The 25,780-nt window shown below is 36.5% G+C and overlaps 1 protein-coding gene across 5 annotated transcripts in view; it reads right to left on the bottom strand.

Annotated features, from left to right (window-relative positions):
• The window catches only part of NAA16 (N-alpha-acetyltransferase 16, NatA auxiliary subunit), a 71,239-nt gene that overhangs the window by 27,155 nt on the left and 18,304 nt on the right, over positions 1–25,780 (bottom strand). For 3 of the 5 annotated variants that reach the window (XM_087755961.1, XM_087755960.1, XM_087755958.1), the window contains 6 exons: positions 24,254–24,411; positions 22,989–23,123; positions 16,885–17,038; positions 15,175–15,294; positions 12,915–13,010; positions 9,008–9,114 (listed from right to left, as the gene is read on the bottom strand). In XM_087755961.1, coding sequence (XP_087612087.1) covers positions 9,008–9,114; positions 12,915–13,010; positions 15,175–15,294; positions 16,885–17,038; positions 22,989–23,123; positions 24,254–24,411 — 770 coding nt within the window. The remainder of the gene's footprint in view (positions 1–9,007; positions 9,115–12,914; positions 13,011–15,174; positions 15,295–16,884; positions 17,039–22,988; positions 23,124–24,253; positions 24,412–25,780) is intronic. The other 2 variants (XM_087755959.1, XM_087755962.1) reach the window with 2 other exon arrangements.

The raw sequence follows: 25,780 nt of genomic DNA, 5'->3' as shown, positions 1-25,780 counted from the left end.
AAATCAAGTGAATATATCTCCAAAGGCCGTATGAGAAGCACATGTTTTAAATAACGTTATGTAAAACAAAATACTTTTTCCAGAAATAACTACAGTTCTTCAAAACACACTATCAACACTGGCCCCACTACACACAAGCACCTCTCTTGTAGCAAGTGAATTTTTTCTAAATCATGCAGGTGGATTTTTCAAATGAGCGCAGCTAGTGGTTTTTATTTTCACATGTTCAGTCCAACCATCTTTTAGAGATCGCCACTGCAGAAATGGTTTGTTAAGCAGCTGCACTTTTAGCTAAATAGCACAATATATTAAGAAAACCAAAAGTGAGTACAAATTTAAAGCTGTACGGGTTCAGAAACCAGTACTCAAACACCTGCACTGTTCCTTCAGCAGAAGCGGCAACAAGGGTGGAAGGGACAATCAGGAATGTGAACCGCTCTGTCCATGAGTCAGGGCCCTTAAATAATCCATTTTGAATTCCATGACACAGACACACACTCATGAATCAGTTCCCTGAGTAGCATCATCTGCTGGAGTCCTACAAATTGTGCCTGTTATTCTCACCTTCAACACACAAAGATGATGAACTCTTCTGGCACGGGATTTATATAAATTAAAATTCCAAGAGGAAGGTAACACAAGTCCCATGATCTGTCATCACCTCTCACAGAGCAGGCTACTTTAGGGTAAAAGGCCACGTTCTCTTTAAATGTATGCCATTGGAGTTGTCACTGTAGAGTACAAGGCGGCAATAGGTACTTGGGATAGTGAGTGTAAGTAACAGTCATTAAAAATTGAAGTACTGATCTCCAAAATACAGCACCTCATTTAAAGCCTAGCATATGGCATTTACCAAGCATTAATGCCAACAGCTCCACTGAGCACCTCCCAACAGTTGTACATTGACACAGGAAGTCAAGAGCAGGAGCACAGCACCCTCTGGCCCCACCACAGTGCCACACCAGTAGTCCCTCCTGTATAACATTACGAACATCAGCAGGTTTGCTGGAACAAACCATCTCCATCAGCAGGCAACTACTCAAGGTGAACCTGAGCTATCTGACCTGAGAAATAATCTGGACAGTATTATGACTTTACTAGAGTTTTATCAGTATCTCTTCCTCCACTTTTTCTTCATCAACTAGATGAAGGCAAACTCAACGTCAGTGAACATCTACATCAACATGACAGCTGATTCTAAGAAGTTGAAAGTACCCCTCACACAGCTCTTTCTCTTTACTTGAGACTACAAGCAGATGATACTGACAAAACACCAAATGCACAATATTACATTGTCTATTACAATTTGCACTGTGGAACATCGCAGAAATAAAGAGGGATGCCGTATGTGCCACTTTGAGAGCTCCAAAATCAAGAATAATGGATGGAGAACTGTATGAAACAATGATTAGATGCCTTTGTATCTAGAGATTGCATCCTCAGCCTAACCCCGTTTCACTGTTGAGTAAACAACCTACTCTTTTGGCAAGGGCCTACCCTGAAGCAGCAGTTATAGATGCTTCACTTCACATGTGGTGAACCATGCGTGTACTCACATTTAACCTAGTACTAAGGCAAGTTTGCAGTTATTCACCTGAGTTTTGAAGTCAATCCATTTCTAAAAGGCAGATTCTGCGACAAGTGCCCGTTTTTCCCTTTCTGAATGGTCTGAGAAAGGAGAAGCAAGAAATTCTAGGAATTGATTAGGAGAGCTATGATGGCAAATTGACATAAAAAACGTAAGTAAAGACTCCACAGTATCTGGATTAGGGATCTCGGCACTCATGTATATAGGCACTCATGTATATAGGCACTCATGTATATAGGCACTCATGTATATAGGCACTCATGTATATAGGCACTCATGTATATAGGCACTCATGTATATAGGCACTCATGTATATAGGCACTCATGTATATAGGCACTCATGTATATAGGCACTCATGTATATAGGCACTCATGTATATAGGCACTCATGTATATAGGCATGTCCGTCTTTATTGTGCCTTTCTTAAAAAGTTTCGCAGAGCAGTAGGACATTCACGGGGTTGCCTCTTGGTATCTTCAGCAACAGCCAGAACCAAGAGCGTGGTTTCAAGAGGAATTGTACAAACAGGCACAGGCAGGTATTTGAGGAGGTGACTGAACTCATAGCCAAGGCACATCTGTTTACTGTAGAATCTCTGTAATAGTTCCATATTCTAAAGGCTATTTTAAAATCAGATATTCTTGAAGAGAACCAGAAGTTGCTGGCATTTGTTTTAATGCATGAAACAACATTCAACAAATCATAGAAACATTTCAAGTCTATACGCATATTTTCCCCATTTTAGTTTTTTTCTTCAATGAGCAGCCATACATTAATGTAGATGACTAATTAAAATTTGATTAACGTAGATTAAAGCATGTTCTTCTGAAGACCAAATTTTCTATTTGACAGAAAACAGCAAATTGCTTCTGAATGACAGATAGCAACTACCTAAAAACTGCCACAAAACCATCAAGAATATTATTCTCTATCCATACTTCAGCAAAGTCATGCTTCATAATACACACTAATGAAATTATTATCAACTCAATCCAACATGCACAGATACAGTAACAACTTATGCAGGAAAGTAGGTGAACTTAATTTTCTGGAGATAGCTGGTTTTTGCATTTTCCTTGTAACTGTTTTGCTACATGTAAAAGTTATTTCCCTGTACTTGTTCCATATGAGAACAGTTCCTTTAAATGGTATTTAAGAATCTGCTAGTTGTTTTAGCAACCCAGAAGCAAGATTCTGCACCTGGGCTGGGGCAATCCCCAGTACCAGTACAGGCTGGGGGATCAAGGGATTGAGAGCAGCCCTGCAGAGAAGGACTTGGGGGTACTGGTAGATGAAAAGCTGGACATGAGCCAGCAATGTGCTCTCATAGCCCAGAAAGCCACCCATATCCTGGACTGCATCAAAAGAAGCGTGGCCAACAGGTCGAGGGAGGTGATTCTGCCCCTCTGCTCTGCCCTGGTGAGACCCCACCTGAAGTACTGAGTCCAGCTCCACGGTCCTCAGTACAAGAAGGACATGGACCTGTTGGAGCAGGTCCAGAGGAGGGCCACAAAAATGATCAGAGGGATTGAGCACCTCTCCTACAAGGACAGGCTGGGAGAGTTGGGGTTGTTCAGCCTGGAGAAGTGACGGCTTCAAGGAGACCTTATTGTGGCCTTTCAATAGTTAAAGGGGGCTTATAAGAAAGATGGGGACAGACTTTTTAGCAGGGCCAGTAGCGATAGGACAAGGGGTAATGGTTTTAAACTAAAAGAGGGTAGATTCAGACTAGATATAAGGAAGACTTTTTTTACAGTGAGGGTGGTGAAACACTAGAACGGGTTGCCCAGAGACGTGGTAGATGCCCCATCCTTGGAAACATTCAAGGTCAGGCTGGATGGGGCTCTAAGCAACCTGATCTAGTTGTAGATGTCCGTGCTCATTGCAGGGGGGATGGACTAGATGACCTTTAAAGGTCCCTTCCATCCCAAAGCATTCTACAATTCCATGAAGTTAGCTAAGTGATGCACCGAGTCAAACACACTGTCCTTACAAGACACTACAAGATCAGTTGAGAAAAATAAATATTGAGCTCAGAATGCAGGTCTGTTCCTTAACACCAGTAACCTGTTTAGGAAGGTCTCAGCTCTTGCTGAGACCAGCCATTTCCTTTCCTTTCTTCAACCCTAACAGGCAAGTAGAACCTGGTAGAGTACTTTTTACATTTGTGAGCTTTGCCTTTTATGTAACCACCCTCACTTTACACTACTTCATCATGAACCAGAGTTTTCACATTTAAAAAGCCCCAGGCTATATTTACAGCATTCCCTAGAGGCTGCCACATAATGAGCAGAAGGAAGACATAGCCAATTTCTTCAAAACATATAATGGCTACTTAAAAGTCATCTAAAAAAAAAAAAAGTACAGTGATAAACACTATTCTTACTGACTAAATATTTTTTAAAATAAGAACAAAGGCATCACAACAGTGTTTCATCAAATGATTTCTCTAATTTGTTTTAGGTAAAAAGTGATCCATGACTGAGCATCAGCAATGATGTACCACTGAACATAGTCTATATAGTATTATAAATTTGTTTTTAATGAGACACTCTGGAAAATACAGTAAGACTCAGTCTGACAGTCTCTATCACCCTCTAATTGATCTTTTCTTCAGCTGGAAAAGACATAGAATCTGGCTGTGTACCAATGTAGCAAGTTAGGAAGTGATTAGTGCATGCCTTTGGTATCTGCAAACAGGGAGCATAATAACAATTATCACTTGAGAAAGAACTTGCACTCTTCACATAACATATCCTTACTCATCCACACTACCTGTAGAAAAATCAGTTGCCAATACTATAAAAAATGATAAAACAAACTTCTTTTCAGCTGGCCTTTGTCCAACATCTCCTGCAATTCGATACCCCCCCCCCCCATTTTATTTTTCTTATTTCGCTATTAGAGTAATTTTATGCTACAGCATGGTAGAGAAGTGCACTCAGGCTACTGAACAACTGGCGTTATTTTTTTAATTATACAGTACTTTAATAATGAAAAGCTCTATCCACAGCACAATACATCAAGTTTAAATGGCAGTTTCTAGGCAAAAGACAATTGTTAGCTCCATTTCTTCAAGCTTCTCACCCTTCAGTCTCTACTACTTATATCTCCTCCAGTCTAGGTGGCTTGACAAAGAGGAAGAAACAGTATAAAAACAGTTCACATGCTACTTCTCGGACTAGCATACCAGCAACAAAACCTTAAGAATCACAACCTCATTTGAAGAATTCTGAAGGATTAAACAGTTTATCAGGTAACTCCCTTCTAAAACTAGGGAGAAAAACATGAGACACATCACTGCTTTGGAAGCAGTGAAGGACCATAGAATCTGCAATTGGATTTTATTGCAGAAGCATGTACAGTAATTCACAGCAGAGCAAACTTAATGCTTTCTCCCCCTCCCCATCAGCTTCCAGAGTTATTTTAAAGTCTACCGTAAGTACCTCTGAAACGCAACTATCTCAAATCTCAGTGGGTTAACAACTCACTCCTAGAAGGTAACAAACAATATCGCTGAGACTGTGATGAACCATCCAGCTCAGCTGCTTATCCCGGGTTTCACCACACCATCTCTGTTACCTTCTCAAGCATTCAAGTTTCAAGCAGTTAGCAAATCTTGAACAGTTTCCTTTTCAGCCCAGTTGTGCAGTCAAATATAAACCTCTGCACATCACAAACTGAACAGAAGGCCAGCACATATGATTTTTTTCTGCTCCAGAATTTTAGGGAAGACAGAATACATAACATAATATAAAGTATACTTTAACTCATTAGAGACTTATTTATTAGGGAGGATTTTACCTCAAAAGTAGTCTTTGAGAATGCCAAAAAGCAACAAAACTACAGGTAATCTTTCTTTACTGAACACATTTCAGATCCTTATGCCTTTAGTTACTCAAAGAAAGTCTCTTCCAGCAATAACCTTAAGATTATTTTTTTTTTTCATGAAACAAATAGCTTTACATTACTGTACTATGATGCCTTTCCCACTATGGTACCCTTCTGTGACTTGACCTGAATGATTTAAACATTAGTTCTATCTGAAGTGTGGAGGAAGACTAAAAACATCTTTTCTCCTTAACTAAAGTAAAGCATATTCTTTAGTGAAGTGATGAAGAACCAGTTGTACTCCATGCCCTTCTCCGCTTAATATTTGCACAAGTATGTAAACAAATTCCCATTAAGTAGCTGAAAAAGTGACATCCTCTCCACCCAGTTAGCACTTCAGTTATTTCAGTTTTGTTTTTTTTGGTGGGACATCCATTAATTCTCTCTAGAAGCAACCAGTAAAGCTTGCGCAATGTTAGTTTCACAGATATAAAGTACTGATACAACAGATACTTCGGGAACAAGTATAAACAGTTCCTGGTACACCCCAGTGAAACAGATGGGACACACAGCAGGCACCCTTCAGGTTCAGATACCTGTACTTAAATAACCATAAGTGCCTGTGCTCCCTCTACAATCAAAACAGATCTATCGGATCTACCTAGCACAGTCAGAAGGAGCCTTGACAGCTGTTCAACTGATCCTGTGTGGGAAACCCCATATGGTGACGAGCTGAACAGTTCTCTACGTCCGCTGACCTAAATTCACATGCCTGAAACTGGAACTTTACATCATTCCCTGACTGTTAAAAACATATTCCAGAGAATTTGGGAGACAAACAACCAAACTGCAAGTTTTTAAAATCAGAATTTTTCCCACCTTATTTTCTGATGTTACTTCCACAACTACCACAAGTACAGCAAATCTGGTTTAACTCTTTATCACAACAATGTCTGTATTGGAATACAAAGCATTCATACATTCCAACCTATAACCTTAGTATTTGGAGTCTTTCTAAGCAGTGTAAGTACTGAAGAGCTTCTAAAACTTCCCTGAACAGTCTTCACTTTGATCTGGGCAAGTCCTAGAGCTTCGCAGCTCTGTGTACCTGAAGCTAGATTTCATTCAAAACTGCTAACTGATGTTAGCAGACTACAATCTGTTTTTAGAAATAAAAATATGCCAGCGTTTTTTATTTAAAACATTTAGTATGAAGTACCAACTTATAGCAATTAGGTAACAACCAACATTTTCCTGAACATATTTGACAAACATTTGCCTTCTATACAAGCACCTTTTTTTTTCCTTGCCCTCTCCAAACAGAGGGAAGACATCGATATTTTTCCTCTAGAATCAGCTGCTCTTTACATTAACTTTTGGTCTCCCCACTCAGGTGTAAAAGGTGTTCTTACCACCAGAATGTTAAGGTATACTTACTGAGAAATATAATCCTCATCTTCACTGAGAAAGTAAAGCTATACTTTTTTTCCCCCCACTATTTTTCTGTATTCTTGCAGGTTTTGAATTAAATAATTTACATTTTCCTTTCTTACATATAAAATATTGCAGCACTATTTTATCATCTGAGCTAAGTACATACAAATAGGAAACTTCTATTAATATAAATATTGCTTATTTCACTTTTTTCCCCAAAACCAGTGTTTATGAAAGATCCTGGACCCACCTGAAGTTCAAGAAAGAACAAAATTTCTAGGCTTAAATACAAGCTCCTTCATAAAATCCTCGTATCTATGCCACTTCAAAATGCAACTACAGTTGACTACACCAAATTACACCTGTTTCCAAAGAAAAAAAAAAACAGGGAACCGTTCATTCCCAACTTGTAAAGAATTCAGTAATTTGCTAGGTATTTTCTAGTAGGCGTAACATGATGCTGACTACAATTCTTTCTATTTTCAGACAAAAATATACCAGTAACATGTGAGAAGCTAGTATTAAGCACAGACTTCGACAAGTTAGATACTGAAATACAACATTTTCCTGAAAGGCGTAGCACACATTAGTTTGCCACAATTTTCTGGCCCCTAACCCCTAAATTTTAGCAATTCTAAAATTAATTGTCAGCGACTAACATTAAAGTTTCTCTTAGTTTCAAAGACCCTTCTGTTACACTATAGTTACATGAAAACCCAACCAAGTGAAATGTGAAAGAGACCCTGTCTTGGTAAGAGAAGGATGAGAAAGAAGAAGAAAACACTTTTGCACAAGTCAGCAGCACAAATTCAAGCATATTTGAAAATTGTGACGCTGTTGATTTTAATTTTAATTAGTTTTTAGGATTTTAGGATTAAGCTGGCAGTTCTGAGCAGCACTGATTTGACACAATTAAGATAACTAGCAGCAAGGCACCTTTCCGGATAAGTCGGCCCCAAAACATGGGAGTCCTCACTGTTTTTTACCATTATGTCAAAAACAATGAAGTGCTAGAAATCTTTTCACACATCGAATAAGTTTATATGTATCTTGACTTCAGATTTTCATACCTCAAATAGCAGAGGTAAAACTTCCACAGCACTGACTGTACTTCTGTCTAGATAGTCTATCATTTAAAAAATTTCAATCCAGTTGCAGAAGTTTACATTGAAAAGCATGTATTAGCAATAGGCACTGTAGAAAAGCTTGTGCTATACATGATACCAGAATTTACTAAAATTATGTCAAACATGGACACACAGTACAGATTACGCTCTCCAAATAGAAGCGTATTGAAAATTTCACGTTAGGACAACTAGCAAAGAAACTCTTGGAAAGAATAATAATTTTAGTCCAATTAAAGGAATATCCACTGCCAGTTGAAAAGCTGCATCATGTATTTAGGGTTTTTCCAGCTACAAAAACCTCTTAGTCATGAATGAATTAGAATACCCAGAGTTTTACTGCTTGTAGCAAAGATAACAATGTCTGAATAGACTGACCTTTATTTTATTTTCTACACATTTTAATAACACGCTTTAGTTTGAAGATTTATTTATTTTTACTATACCTTACTGACAAGCTTGGAACAAAGAACTATACTTGAAACAATAGTTCTAATATGACACAATTTTGCCAAAACTGTGAGAGTTTACAAGTGCAAAAATTAAACACTAAAAAGTTTTAGCTAAAGACTGAAATGGGACCAAACCTTTGTGGTAAATACTAATGTATTCAAGTATTCATGCAATTCAGAAACGTACGTAGAACAATAGCCATCTGTGTGATATTTTAAAATCGTGACTTCTGGTGACATCATAAACCATAAGTTGAAAGAATCCTGACACACTTGCATTCAAAGTACACAAAAATAAAGTTATTGGTTATCTTTGATTTTTCAAGAACTTCAGTGCATTCTGCACCAATCCGACTTCAAGCATTTTGACATCAACTGTCTACAGAAGTGAAGTTTCATACATATCAAGCATTATCAAGTGATCATTCACATACGACAAAATAGCACATTAAGGAGAAAAATGCTCAGCAACAGTTATTGGTAAGTTACAGGGAAATCTATATAAAAACAGTTAGGTAGTCTTTTCGAAATTCAATATAGAAGACTTCATTAAAACCAAATAAATACTAAATTTTACCTTTTCTGGATTGTAATATAAAGATTTCAAAGTGGTAAACAAGGGTGGGCAGCCTTTACTGAAGTTAACCCTCAGGAACTTATCCATTAGTTGTCTAAATTTTTCACCTAGAAACAAAAGTGTATTTGGTTATATGTCAGTGATTGCAAGTGTTATATAAATATAAGCACTAATTGCTGTGCAATTCTGGATAATAGAGTAACTGAGAAATGGCAATTAAGGGTTTTAATCTTTCCTGTTATTTAAGAATAAGATGCAATTATGCTCTGGATAAAAAAAGATCAGGGTAAAATCATTAAGTTGCTAGTGTTTAGGAGACTGCTGATGAAGACATGGTAACAGTCCTCAAACCTGTAAAATCTATTAAAAGGAAGAAGTGTTAAGTGCTGGCTACAGAGGATGTAGCAAGGGCTATTTAAACAAACATTGGAAAAATTATAATGGTAAGAATAACTAAGCACTGGAATTGATTACCTTGGAGATCTTGTAAAAGCTCCATCATTGGAAGTTTTTATGATTAAGTTAGACAAATGTCTGTTAAGAATAGTGTAGATATAGATTATCCTGCTTTGAGGAAGAAGGATGGATGAAATGAACCCTCTACCTCTCTTCTAGTCCTATTCTTTTTATGAGTAGGACATGACTTCCGATGCTAACTGATTGTTTCTGGAATCAGAAACAGAATAAAAGACTGTGTTTCAGAAGGATAAGCACCATATCAGAATCGTCTTTATCAAAATATACTGGCAAAAAGCTAAAAATCTGATATAATTATGTTTTCAGGTAAAAATTACCGTACTTGCAGTATACCACCTTTCTGAGAAAGGCCATTTCCAAAAAAACCAGCACCACCAAAACAAAAACACACAGGACTTCCAAGAGAAGATATCCAGTCAGAAAAATAGCTGGCTTTCATGTTTTTATTCCTATGATGAAAAGTGTTTGTTTTCGGTTGTTTCGTTTTTTTTTTTTTTTTTTTTTTTTTTTTTTTGTTTATTTGGTCAGTTTGTTTGGGGTTTTTTTTTTGTTTCTTTGTTTTTTTAATTGGTTTTGTTTGCTTTGGTTTTTTTTGTTTTGTTTTTTAATTGGTTTTGTTTGCTTTGCATAGGGATGAAGTTGCTACACTTCATTGCCTACCCTGTTGTGGACTTCTCCAAGTCTTTAAACAAGGAAGTAGTACACTTCGCATAAAGAACTGAAGTTTATTTCAACAGTTCTATGTATGTATGTTAGCATTAAGAACACTTACAAATTTGATTCATAGATTTTTTAATAGATATTCAGAGAATTAAGACACTACTGCTTTGTATAGAATATTCTTATATACTTCCATCAATTCTCAATTGTCCTAAACTTACTGTTACTGAGACTATTAGAAGTAACTCATGTTTTCACCTTTCTGTACTAAAACAAACTGCTGTATGTAGAAAATCCTACTATCTGTGGATGAGGATCCATACCTGGACTATAAGCATGTGCTTTATTACAGGTGGATTAATGAAAACTTGTTTTCTCACACTACAAGAAACTCCCCTATATGAAAAAAGAAATCCATCTCAGTTTCTGTTTCTTCTGTTGAATTATTCTAATTTATATTCTTGATGGAAGAATTGTAATTCAGAATTTACAAAAGCAAGATTCAAATTTTCATTAAGTACATATTTATAGAAAGCAGGACAACTTTAAAACATAATCTGAAAAATGCAAAACATGCAGCGAGGCACCCACCTATGACACAAAGCCAAGCTCAAAATTTAGTCTCTGAGGCACAGAAAAGACCTGATGACAGAACACTGAATCCACAGCAGCATAAACAAATCTAAAACTGGATGCTCAGACTCCAACCCCCAACCCTTGATCAGCCTGAAAATTAATTGTGAACAGCCTTCCTCCACAAAGGTGGTTTCCAGCTGGATCAAGGAGCTGATTTGTATCAAATACAAGGTTAAGATGCAATCTATGGCAAGGTCTGGGAAGGATTGCCCTTTTAATACAAGCCTGCACTTTATTTTAAGCCAATTCTAAATCAACCAGCGTCAGTTGCAACCAACTGGTCAGTGACCACATGGGAACAGCAACCTCATTTAACCAAAAATTCTGTCCTCTTGAAATCTGCAAATAAGTTTGTTTCTACACCTTCACGTTCTCACTATTAACTTTTGCCAACAGGAATCCTTATCTGCTGCACTTGGAAACACAAGAAGTCATTTACTAAAATAGATGAATTTCTAGGGTATCAAAAATAATTGTCTTATAAACTTAATAGATTAACAGAAACACAAGTTTTAATTTAGGAAAACTCCTATTTCATATAAAACAGTGCAGAAAGTCTGAGAGATTTTTCTTGACTGATCTACTAATGAATTTTGCTGTCATTTAGACTATTGCTACAGCAGGTACAACTAATCCTTATTACCAAACACAGTATTTAAATTAACATTAGCTGTGAAGCTACACTGTCAGATATAAGGTAACCTAATGCAAAACAAAGTGAAATGAAGTCAACAGCAAAACACACTATTAATAAAGATATGGAAAAGCATTTTGCAGGTTATTTCCTTGTTTGCCATGTATTACTATAACGATTTTATTACAGGAGAAAAACAATTACTTGTCACCTAGCTTTTCAAATCTAGCTGACCTTCCTTAAATTTTGCCTTTGTTATCTTCAAAGAAACCAAAATATCTGGGATTAAGTAAAGTACAAGTGTTCAACTTTGGGCTAAACCTCTTATGAAGCAGTTAAAATCTTGTGATTTTACACAAGAAAGGTGTATGCACAGACTCCTGAGCAACAACAGAAAAGTGGACTAGCTATGCTCTGTAGCATTTTAAAGGTACAACCAATGTGGTGCTCAGTAAATGAGCTAAACTAAAAGCTAACCTCAGAAAATTAAAAACGAGCAGATACACTGGGAATTTGCAGCTGAACTTAAAAGTTTCATGGCACTTGATATCTAACATGTACTTTATATTTCTTTCCAGAAGTTCTCTACTGGAGTTACAGCAGTTAGACAGCTACATACCAAGTGTATGTATTTATGGGATTTACCATTTCATTTAGCCTCCCTCCTTCTATTTTGGAAGGCCATAGCTTTCTGTTTTAAAAAGTATATACATATTCCATCCAAAACTGATGACAGTTGTGCACTGTACTTCAAAACAACTTTTGGAAAGACAGAGTCACTGTACTTAGCTATAAAATTGAAAATAAAATAATTTGTGCTACCTAACGTTGTGAGACCTGTTTTTTGTTCCTATTCTTATTAAACTACCAGCACAAAGTTAGTTTGTGTTGTAGATTTAAGTTCTAATAGTTCTGCAACAATGTTGTACACCAATAAAATATTCAGTCATAAAAACAGATTTGGTGTTTTCTGTACAGTAGTAAAACGGTACAGTACAAAAACTGAAATTCATCAGTCCTATACCGTTGTGATTGTTACATGCATCATTTACACCTAGTTTCAGTGTTTATTAATACATATATAAGCTGACTTATAATTTAAGATATAGGAGGGGGGTTGTACATACACACACACACTTCTAATTTGAGTATACTATACCCCCTACAACTTTTAACTTCTGATTCTTAACTTGCATGATGCAGAAAAATGTACATAATTCCTACAATCTATATACCATTCTGTACTGTAGTTTTATGAATACAAACATTACATAGTTCATATCACCATATAAGAGTGCATGAACTTTTTCTATCAACTCCTAAAACATAACAAATAATTTTGTCTACTCCAAGAGAAATACATACTCCTGATTTGTGTACATGTACAAAGAGGTATTAAATGCACAAATAGGTATTAAATGCACATTCAACAGCCTGGTGAAAACTTAAGAAAAAAACCAAATAAAAAAACTAGTATGGAACAGATATGCAACTTGTTACCTGAAACAAAGTTTAAAGGTAATCTTCTAGGTGAAACTGCTCTGGGATGTCTTTTACTAACTTCTTCATAAATCTGAAGCCTCTCTTCTAAAGTGCCTATTATCAGTAAATATAATAGATGTAAGTAACAGAGATAAAATATCTATTCTTCTAAATGTTTTTAGATGTTGAGAATTAATGTAGCTAGACTTCTCACACAGTTTGGATTTGAACAATTTAAACATTTCAAGCTATTTTTTCCCGTTAATCATAAACATTACTGTGTAAAACTGTCTATTGAGAACACACTGCATGTACAATATGCAACTACCAGCATTAATCACTGTAAGGATAAACTGCAAACAGGACAATTACCTTGCACATTCAAATCATACAGTACTAGAATTTGGTTTCGTTCAGTTACATGCTGTGCAGACCCATTCACACAGTAGTTTGACATTCATAGCTTCCATTAAGTGTTTTTTCACTATGCATCCATTTCAGACATACTTAAAGCATTCAGAGAAATATATTGCATTTCTAAATCACAGGTATACCAATAGCATACTATACAAGCATGCCTTTATTATAGGTCCTCAGGTGACAGCAAAAACAGGGCACCATACTGCCAGTGTAAGTACTGAGCACCAGAACCCTCTATACCTTAGTGTTTAACAAAAATAAAGCTGCTTAAAGATTTTCTTCCCACTCCTCCCCTTTCCCCCATAATATGCTTTGGAGCTCCAATGTGGTTAGAACTTCAATAAAACTAATCTGTTGCTTTGAAATGCCATTTTCACATAAATGAGATCAATTTTGCTTAAGTATTATTAAATTCATCAAGCAATTTAAATGAAACTGAATGTACAGATCAAGACTATAACACAACATATATTTAATAAATATATCTGTTTTTCTTTCATAAGAAAAACAATTTAACTTGTCACTGAGCTCAGATGTTGGGGAAGGGGGGGGAATATGTTACCCAGTGGCTCCAAGAGATGTAGAGTTCTAAAAGTTACACTAAAATAATGTTTGGATTGGAACTAAAGCATATGAAAGCCCTAATTCAAGTCACAAGTTGGAGCTCCAGAACTTACCATGGGGGAGGAAATAGTCCTAAGACCACCTAAAAAATAAAGTAGCATTATTAGTTTTATAAATTAGTACAGTTTTAATCTACATAGGATTTTAATATATCAAATAACAAAGAACCAATCCAGTAGGTTAAGAACTACACATTTTCATCAACACATTTATTCTATCAAACAGAATAATCAAGTTCTTGGGTAATTTATTTTCTGAGACAGCAACCACTATGTTCAACTCTACGGATACACGAGGAAAACCATTCAAAGGGCAACAGTACTCTCTGCATAAATGTAACAAATGCAATCATTTTCATTTCCCAATCACAAGCCATAATCCCAGACCTTACGAAACCCAACTGTAAAACTTCCTAGAAGCAAGCTGGTTGAGAGACATAATGCAGCTATAGTATCTATGAATAATATCCTTGTAGGCTTATGATTTATGATGTCATCAGAATAACTCCAATAAAACTTCCACTAAATATTGAGCAGTGAAATACAAGGAAACCATTCCTGTGTAAAGGTAAACACCTGGAAAAGTTACCACTGCAAAACACTTAGTATACTATAAATTGTTGCAATATTGTAATTTAAAAAAATCAGCTATTTTCCTGGAAAGACAGAACAGCAGTAATGTGAACTAGCACTGCAATAACAGATTTTATCACATTTATCTTGTCCTCCAAAGAACAGTCAGGTTAATAAAAAAAAAAAAAAGAATTTTTTTCCCAGATGGCCTATCTTTAAAAAGCCATCTAAAATAGATATTTGAGTATTTCTCTACATGTCTGTATGAAGAGGTACCACCTAAACAAGTTTCAGAATGACAATTTTATGTTGTGATGTATGATAGTAGTCTGACAATCAACTACTAGACAGGAACGAACTGCAATTTGGTTTCCAAGTTCATGTGTGGCAAGGAAATGTTCTTCGTGTAAGCATGTTAGCAAATGACACCTTTAGCTCCAAGAAGAGAAAGACTTGCTGTTGGTATTTTCGTGCACACAGGTTTTTCAGTGAACATTTTTAAAATGGATAAAACACAACTATATCATATTCAAGATTAGAAAGTACATAATTTTCTGACAAGTAAAGCTTTTTAATCTAAAACAGTAACATATCAAACAGGAGTTTTAAGTATATCCTATATAATACGTATATTTTCAATGTATCTGTATATCTTAACTTACTAGGTTGTAAGGCCTTTTCCAAGCCTTCATAATAATACCAGTTTTCTGCATTGCGCTCAATTAACTCTTTGTATACTTCACCAGCTTCTTTCAGTCTTCCCAACTTCAGTAACATCTCTCCTAAAAACAACGCAGTAAAGAACTGTGAATTACATGAGAAAACACTGATGGCTTGGGAGTAAGGCTTATAAAACTAGATACATAAAATTGGGCTTAATCATATGTAGATACTTAAAAAGAGGCTTTATTTTTCCAAAGGCATTTGCTGTGTATTACAAGTGCTCCTTGAAGCTACCACACATATAGCTCAACACAGTTTGGAGCATTCAGCACCTGTGAAAACAAAGATCTGAATATCTGTATCTCAGTATTTAAAATAGCCATTGGGATTATCAAAGAAACAAGCAACTCTTCCTTCCAGGACTCCCACACATGACTATACTGCTTCTTACCAGGCTGTTTACTTAATTACACCTATATGTTTTCACACCAACTAACCAGTTTTTAACCAGTTAAATCACACTGGTTTGCTATCAAGTAAATTGTTCTACTGGGTCTGGCTTGCACAGAACTCACTTCACAGCAGCCCGTACAGTGCTGTGTTTCCGGATTTGTGACTAAATGTTGATAACACACTGATGTTTTCGCTACTGCTAAGAAGTACTTACAGAGCGTCAGGGCTCTCTCTTTTTACCCCAACTCTGCCACACAGCAAGCAGGCCAGGCTGGACAGTAGGTTGGGCGCAGACAACCTGAACGGCTGACCCAAACTGGCCAAAGGGTATTTCATGCTATATAGTGTCATGCATAATTGAGGGGAAGGAGTGTTTGGGCAGGTGGCCATTGCTTGGAGACTAGCTGAGCATCAGTCTGCTTGCGGAAGGTGGGGAGTGATTGCCTTTGCATCACTTGGGGATCTGGTTGGTTGGGGTTTTTTTGTTGTTTGTTTGGGGTTTTTTTTTTCTCTTTTTCTTTCTCATTCTTTCCTCTTTCCTTCACTTCAGCTATCTTTATCTCAACAGACAAGTTTTCTTGCTTTTTCTCTTCCTATTCTCCCTCCTGTCCTGACAAGGGAGGCTGGGGGAAGTGAGTGAGCAGCTGTCTGGGGCTTATCTGCTGGCCAGGGTCAACCCACCACAACCATGCAAGTCAGGAGCAGCTGAAGAATACGTACTACTACACTATATAATTGCACATATTCAGAACTCAGTACTTCAAATCCACAAAACAACTGTGGGTTATTTTTAATCAAAAAAGTCAACTTCAGTATTCACTTGAGTAGGGCAATACAAGTAAGTACATTAGAAACTTAAAAAGGAAACAAGAATTTGATACTTCAGTCAAAAAAACCAAACAGTGTTTGTACTACTACAAACAGTATTCCTCATGAGATTCTTGATGAGTTTAAAACTGGGTTATACTAGCTCTGATTTACGGAAAGCTACTCTAGTATGCACCAATATAATAATCTCTGAGATCTCCTCTGTTCCTGTGTCAACCCAAGTTAAACTACCCACATCCACTGTCCACTTTGGTAGGGCAAGTTACTTGAACACGAAATTGTAAGTCTGGTGTTACCAGTTTCGCTAGAGTAATTGTTGCCAATCAATTCAAGATTTCACATGTTTTCTCTTTTACTGCTTTATCATATCTGAAAACTAACAGCAAAATTTTAGAACAAAATAGGCTGAGGGAAGAAGAGTGACTTACCTTTGATTTCTTCTACTATTAATTTATCACATATTTGCTTTTCATATGTCTCTATATGTTCTAAAGACTCCTGAAATAGATCTGCCTCTCTCATCACTTGATTTTGATATAAAATCAGTTCACTATATTCATAATCTATTTTATTAGGAGGAATCTGGGGGGAAAAAAGCAATAGGTTAGTTAACATTTACCTGTACCTCAACTGTATGCAATATTATAGAGCACAACATTCAGACTACAGAATAGATCAGGTCTATTTATATACCCATCCAAACATTCAAAATGTAAAACTCCCATTATTTACAATCAAATTAGATTTATTCAGGATATAATTTGTTAGAGAACAGTTTAAAAGAATTCCTGTATTTCTCTTTTCTCTATGACTGTGGCAAGCTAATTAAAAACAGAATCCTTGCCTTCTCTCATATAATTCAATAAAATCTGCAAAGATCTTGGTAATCTTTTCCTTCTGAAGGACTCATGTACTCCACATCAATTTTACCTAAGTTCTGCAGCAGATTGCTGGGATACCACAATACTCATTTTCAGCATACCAAATATTCCGGATCAACCTATTTCCAAGAGCAATGAACCACTCAAATACTGGCCACAGACTGACATCTAGAATTTTTCAGACAGGAAACTTACGCTATTTCTCTCTAACCACGTGTTCTCTGTACTACACTTCAGTCCCCCAGAAAATACAGTGCACAAGCACGCAAAGAGTGTTTTCAAGCAACAGATAATTATTTCTAGGTCTGCTGCCAGTTGCATACCTAGGACTTTGTCTACAGGCTATAGTAAAACTAGTGGGTCATCCACCTTCCAGTGATACATCAGCCATTGCAACAGGATGACATTCAAAAGTATTCCTTTCTAGGGATACCTCCCTAAAGTGTATTTAGGCAATGAAAAGTCTTGCCAGAGTTATAATAATTATTTCATACTAAATGCTCTTCGCTAATATATACAGAAGCTACTTTAATTACAAGTAAATTGCAAGAATAAGAGATTTTCTTTCCCATGACACTACATACTTTGTTTCTTCCTGAGCAAGCAACACTTTGAAGTCACGCTGGTCACCAAATGGTTTACTATTACTTTTCTGTTCCCTGAGTAAAGCTTTTCCTGTCTTCTTTCAAGAACCAAGTAACTTAATAAGCAACAAAAAAAACCCCCAAAACATTAAACTGGTTGAAATTCACATTCATATTAAAAGAATCTTGTCCTAAACCACTACTTCCAGCCCTTCCCTAAGCACAGATCAGTTTTATGAGATTTAATGTTTCTGTTTACATGCTCTTTGAATTTTTAGATGCAGCTTTTATAGCACTGAGAATTTTTAGAAGGAAGATTTCCTTTTAGATAGAAATGTTCTGAAAGACAGAATAATTAAATAAAATATTGTAAAGTATGTATCTGGCAATGAACATCAGTTTCAGGGATGAAAGTAACAGCATTCAAGTATTTTTTAGTAACTGCTAACACATTATAGAAAATGATGGCTAACGGAACAAGACAAGACCTTGCACATACTCGAGTCAGCAGGTAGCACCCATTTGTTAAAGTATATTTCCTCTATCTGCAGCTTCATTTCTGTTTCCAGCTTTGCTCAATTTTTATCCATATTAAACACTGGAACTCACTAATAAAAAACATTGTTACCTGGAAAGCATTTTTAACTGCTTCACAGAATTGACACATGCAACAGGGGTTAAGCATTTAAGCATGTCTTCCTGCTTATCCTTACTGCGATACCACAGAACTGAAACTGCAGAGCACCAATTTAGTTCTTTCTCCTTCACCTCCCCCTTAAAAATATCCTCCCCTCCAAAACAATACACATATCTAAATTACATAAGTAGCACAGCTTTTTGGCACATCATGAATTGGTTTTAGGCCTTCAAAACATTAACCTGAAAGCCCTTAAAAATATATATATAAAAGACAAGAAACATATCATTAACCTTCTCATAGCTCTTCTGGCTTGGCAGGACTAACGAACGAAATTATGAAGTGTCAAGAAAATCAAATGAACTCCCTCTTACACATAGGGCAAATCCATGAGAGATACTGCACTTACTGTTACTCCATTTAAAAAGTCATTTTTAAAAGTAGTTTTAATAAAAGTTCATTTTTAAAGAGATTTTTGAAACCTCATCTGGTTAATGATGATTTAAACGTGCAATTTATCAGAAGGCAAGCAGCCTATAACCCCAGTACTTAATCTGAACAACCAGATTCTTATGAAGAATAAGATATTCCATAAAAAGTTTTTTCCATGCCATTGTTATTGCTGCACAATACATCTTTACTCCTCCCTCCCCCCAGACGAGTTATAGCTCTCGCACACGAGATGTCCAACTTTCTCTTGAACTCAATTCTGCTGTTTCAGAATAAATTTCTTCCTCTCCTGGACCAAAAAAAAAAAAGAATCAACTTTACAACCGTAGATGCCCTAACATAACTGTCACTGAAAGAATGTGACAAGATGCAGCCAAAACATACCTAAGAGCAGACCCCCAAAACTCCAGAGGTTTTCTGTCCATATCTGTAATTGTGGGCCTGATGCAGAAATTAGGAATAAAATAAAAATTAAGAATAAAAATTTTGTTCTGGAAAAGAAGAAAGGAAAAATGGGACATACAACAGTAAAACAAGTTGCATAGTTGTTTTACACCTTGGTTCCTAAAATTTAAATTCTGAAGTGACTCTTAAATTATTTAACTTGGACAGCACAGGCTGTTATACTTCCTGCAGTGATGTCTGCATTCAACCTCATAACCTGTTTTTGACTGAAATATTGTGCATCTGGTTAATTTACAGCTTTCAGATGACAGGCAATGTTGATCTGGACACACTGAGAGATAGAAAATTCACCATTTCCAATGATAACTCAGCCATTAGAATAAAACTGTCAGTGATAAAAAGTGATTTATCATTTGAATTTGTTGCTCAACTTCTGCCACTACTTGTTCCTTTATTTTTCCCCACTAAGCAATCTTCCTAGCTATCATTCTTCCCAAACCCAGTATCTAAACTGTACTGGAATCACCTGGGTTTTTTTCTGCTTACAGTAAACAAAGAGAATCTCTGCCCTTCACTAGACAGTATTTTCCTCTAGTCCTCTTATCTTTCCATATTGTTCTTTTCATTTTCTCACTTTTTAGAAACAGGGTCATCAGTAAGTCTCGATCTCTCAGTAATCAGTGGTCTATAGAGAAAATCCCTGCTGCTTCTCAGAAATAAGGGTGTTTTTTGCTTTTCATTCACAAGTCTGCCCTGAGGGACAATTTTACAATAAGCTAAATCAATCTAACTGCAGCCTGGATCAACAAAAGCAGTTCACTTCCCTCTATTATTCCCCTTCCTCTTTCCCCTCTCACCTCACAGTTGTTCAGTTCAGCCAATCAATCCTTCAAAAGAGTGATTATTTTTCTGTCACTTTGGCTTCCTGAACCAGCCCTCCACGAGTCAACCAGTGCTGCACAAGGAAGCAGTGGGAGCACACAGGAAAAAGTCAGACTGCTGGTTTTGGCAACAGCTTGTAGCTAGATCAGCTCCGTTATTTTGTAATACTGCATCTTCAGATACTCACCTACAATCACTAAAATGACAGTTCCTTGATCTCTTTCTTTGTTTTACTGCTTGGTTTTGTCTGTGTTAATTCACATCTGAATGGACAGAGCTGCTTGAGTAATCCAAGTAAATGAATATGATCACCCTACATCACCATTATTTACCAATTATTAAGACAGCAGCATTGCACATAACATGTTACATTTACTTCTTTATTCATTAACAATAATGGTAAACAGTATCAGGCCTAATACAGATTGCCATAAAACTCCTTGAAAACATGAGTTTGTTGAAGATTCCCATTCACTAGCGATTTGGAAACCCTTCAGTCTTTCAGCCCCCCTTTTAAACCTTGAACAAGATCACCCTTTTATCACAGTCACATGCAATATGCTATCAAGTCAGTCACAAAAGTTTATCTATTGAGTTGGCGTGCATGCAAAATACAGGGCAAAAGGGGAGATTTGGAAAGTAAAGCAAGCAAGAAGTGTACCTCCATGGAGATCAATGGAGTATCCTGAACTCAACTATTTTAAGTGCAGGACTTAAATATGCAGAGACTGCACAAACAGTACGTTTGGGGACTACTGTCAAAGAGCTAAATTGAACTGTGAGTTTGCTTGGGCTCTCCTGACTGTTCTGGACCCAATACATTGATTCTCTCTTCCAGTGGCTGGGGCTCTATATGGGCCTGCACTCCTCAGGGAGCTAGCACAGCAAAGCACAAGACTATTTGCAAGAGAAACAAAACGAATGTGGTCATCCTTATTTTTAGTCTTTTGGGGGAGAAAACACAACATACCACTTAACTCTCTCTACCCATCTCAAAAAAGAGGAAAGGCTTGACACAACTAGTTTTCTATAAACTCATGTTGTCCAACACTTGTAGCTATTTCTGTCCTTTAATGCTGAATCAGCTTTTCCACCATTTTCCTGTGGCTGATACTATGCTAATCAACAGTTAAACAGCTCATTGTTCAAGTACAAACCATTTTCCTATTTATGGAAATTTCCCAAATATTGCAGGTTTCACTAAAAAAATGGCATCAGAGCTTGAGATCTCAGGATTTCTTTGTTTTAGGATGAGATTTAAGATTGTGATAACTTGCACAGCAGACTCAACTGATTTAATATGTTCATCTATGGCAGATGGTACTTAAATCTGGTTTAGTCACTAGACTGCAGAGCATATCATCATGACTGCCCTCAAACAAGCATATTTACGCACAACCTTTTAGAACAGACAACAACATTAACAGCATCGCTTCCATTCTCTCCAAGGGGCCAATACCACTGTTAAGCCTTGTTAGTCCTTGAAAGAACCTCAATTTCTTACACTTTATTTGCAGTTTTTTCATCTCGTATATTTTTTCTAATTCTAACAGACATTTCAACACTGAACTCAAATTGGGCTCTGCTGACTCATTCGAGAACCATGACTTTTTGGCTGTCAAACACTCATAAAAGATGACACAATTTTCATTTAAACTTATTGTTTTCGGTTTTTATTCAACACTGAAGTTACAGCTCTTTTGAAATATCAAGCTATATATACCTGGCTTGCAACATGCTTTGTTTGACCACCATACATGATCAAGACACAAACACTGGTCCCTGCTAGCAATTATTAATTTCCCTTCTTACAGTTAGTCCCATTCCGGCTGTATAATATCTCAAATGCAGTTATCTCAGGAAGGATGTGAGATTTTCGTTAAAAAAAAATCACAATCTATAAGTCAGGTAATATCTTAGATTCTGCACATGATACTTCCAGCACGCCTCCCAAGCTGAATGCATCTATAAATGTTTTTTCTTTCCATGTTACAGAACGAACAACACATCCACTCTGTTCTGTTAATTCAGACTTTATAGTTCTGCATTACCAATAACAGAACAAAGCAATGGTCTCTCTCTTAAAAAAAGGGTTATACTCAGTGATTTTAGCATTGTACCATTTGCTTTACTCCAACAAGTTTCAGTAACACCAAATCATGTCAAACAAAGAATTTTCAGCTATGCTTTCACATTACTTTGACACCAAGCATTGACTTCAAGTGCATAATCTACAGATGCATATAAAAGCAATGAAAAAGTTTCTTTTCACATTCTTTGCAGAGATGTAATGGCATCCAGGCTATAGCAGGAAAAAGGGCAAATGAGCACATCCAACACTAAACAGTAATTTTCTGAAGTTTTACCTACTGTAAAGGGACAGGATCACCACGGGTTTTCTTTAGCTACAAGCCCCACAAACATTGAGTTAATCAGTTACTCCACATCAGTCTACCCTCATACCCTCAACCCTAACAGCCTATTATGAAGGGAAGAAGTATTCCTGTATAATTTGCATCAGCTGCTAAGCTCTTGGAAATTTTTCTGCTCAAAGCAGAAAGCTCTACAAGTAACAAATTTCTTCCTAATTCTTAACTGGTTCCTAATCGGTTCTTCTTAATTACAAAGAACTAATTCCTCAGATTCTGTCTCTTATACAGAAAGTGTTCTCTTTGCAGAATAGGAAGTCTTACCTGTTGGGTTTTCCTAAACTCTTCAAGTAGTTTTAAGGCCATATCATAATCTTTTAGTAAGTGGTACGCAATGGCATATCCAATCCAGGAAGCCCGTTGCGTGGGGCGCAGCTGAAGTAGCTGGTATCTTGTCTCCTTCAGTAAAAGAAAAGCAATTTAAAAATAACAGATACGTTAAAGAGTTACTACACCTTTATCATGATTTACCACCAGTATGGCTAATATTTTAAAAGATCTTTTAAAAGCCCTAGGCAGTTTTCTAAACTCTAACGGCATGGGGAAAAGCAGCATGTTGCCATCTCATAAATCTGGGGGCTACATTTAAATATAGGAGTCATGGCACAAAGGATAACATCTATTTGTTGGGACACAAAAGGTGTCATTTTCAAGAGTACCTCTTAAGTGCCTAAATTATTTCCAAAGATAGAGCTTTGAAATCTCAGAGAGGGGTTTCCATTAGAAAGCATGAGCTCACTGCCACTGAAAGAGCAGAACAACTCTCCTCATGCCCAGGCACAAGGTCCTCTTACTTACACTGCTGCAGTACTTCTCAGACCCCCTTCCTGAGTCAAGTCATATCCCTAGGTCAGTTATCCCCTTTTCTTGCATTAGCAAATTCAACATCCTCAGCAAAGGAGACCAGCTAATGCTGAAGCCTACAGTCCAGTCCTCCACTTCACATGAAGTAGAGGATAGAAGAGGAGCAGAACTTTCCCCTTTCATAGCCACATCAGTTCAGCCATTTTGAAACCACTAACCCTGTTTTAGACAAATTTTAAGGTTTTCTTTAAGATAAAAATCAGTATTGGGAATCAAGAAATCAGTCATCATGGAGCAAGTTTCTCACATACTCGAAACATACATGATAGTGTATTGTCACAAAAAACCTCTTCAGTATACACACCCAAACACCATTTGCAGTACTTTACAATAGCACAGTAAGTACTCCTATTTGCTAAGCTAAGTCTTATCCTTTTTATTTTCATTATTTTAGTGAAAAATGAGTTGAAAACTAGAGCTTTACAAGGTGATCCACAAGTCAAATTGTACATAATAATGGTACTTCAGTTCTGGTTCTCAACATTATATTATATGGAGCTCTGCTGCAATATGTTTTCATGCTTTCCTAAACAAGAGCTTAAAACACTTTTGAAACAGCAAAAACAAGTAGCAACAGAATTACAACCAAAAAAAGACTTTATAATGGAATAGAACAAGAAGAGAATGCTACCAACAATAAATGGGAATTCAAAGGGAATACTTACTCTATATCCTTCTAAATCCCTCATCTGAATCTGCAACAGAGAGAGATCTCTCAAGATCTGTAGATTATCTTTATCTAGTTTCAGTGCATTCCGGTAACACTTGATAGCTTCATCATATTTCTTATCAGAACGTTGCAAAAGACCATAGACATGCCAACCTAATGCATGTTAAGGAAGATACGTTCACAATTTTCACAAAGTAACTGCAGTGCATTTGTGCTACAGACCAAACAACTTGACATCTTCCTTGAAGATCAGCACCCTTATAAATTAAATTTGATTACTGCAGCCAGCCTTTACTGACACATTTTAAAATATTAAATGCTTCCAAATAAGCAAAGACATCTCAATTAAAAGTCTTCTGTTAAGTCGCATTCATACCCCCGCCCCAAAAACACTGTTATACAAACTAAATGATCCAAACTCCAAGACCCAGAAGAGTTATTCCTAGAGATGTATTGTTTAAAACATACTATTATAATTACAGTAGGAATTCTTACTCGTGGAAGTATCTCATTCTAATGATACAATTGGTGTACAAGTTTTACTTTTCCTCACTTGCAAATCTGTAGCCTCAATTAGTCTCCAGATTTTACAGTAAGGGATAAACACAGAGCTACACTTTATTCATTGACAAAAGGAAATCTTAGCATTTCTGTGCGTCAAAAGTCTTTGTCACATTCTCAGCATCTCAGATTGCCATCAGCAGTGTGTTATTTCAACAGACTTTTCTCTCACAAGCATTCTTTTTTATCTGGGAAAGATTCTGAATTCAAAGCATGAAACCAACATACATCATAGCAACACATTACGCTGTGTGTGCTTACATCACTCTTGAAAAGTTGTATTAAAAGAAAGATTACTTGACATGATCCACCTTTTGCTGTTCCAGGTTACTAGTAGCTCACTGAGACAACATATTCCACAGTAGTAAATCTGAACTTATCTTGATTTTCAAGTTAGAAGTGGCTCAAAACTTCTCTCAAGCAGCTCTCCCATGTGCCTCTAAAGCAGCAGAACACAGGAAATCTTGAGGAGAGGTGTATGCACCCTTCACTCACTTTTAATTAAGATGTCACAAATAACTCATAGTGCTAATAACCAAAATATTTAAGAGTTCTTATGCTATTGAATTGAAACAGAAGCAACTGTTCCCTCCAAAGATACGATCATTTCTAAACTTTGTATCTCTGAAAATTGAGAAAGCACATAAAAAATTCAATGGGTTAACTTGGTCAAATTAATCAAAGAAACAGAACTAAGTTTGCTCTTTCTTAGAAAGACTCATGTCCTGAAGTAAGTTCTAGATATGAAGATATAAAGCAGGTTTGTAATTATCAAGAATGAAAGATATAAGACTCCAGCCAAAAGAAAAGACTTGTAAGAATTAACAGTTTGAAGGAAACTTCTAATACACAAGCAAGAGACCCTGTTTTGCATTTCTATGGGAACACCAAATCAATTTCAGCCAGCTGAAGCACACAAAAACTCCATATGCATCTTTGAGACTGCTAGGAGAGCTGCTAT

The sequence above is a fragment of the Nipponia nippon genome, unplaced genomic scaffold (assembly GCF_047370975.1).
Source record: "Nipponia nippon isolate SJK-2023a ecotype South Korea unplaced genomic scaffold, ASM4737097v1 scaffold_2, whole genome shotgun sequence".
Classification (NCBI taxonomy): Eukaryota; Metazoa; Chordata; class Aves; order Pelecaniformes; family Threskiornithidae; genus Nipponia; species Nipponia nippon.
This window is presented reverse-complemented; position numbering and strand designations above follow the sequence as displayed.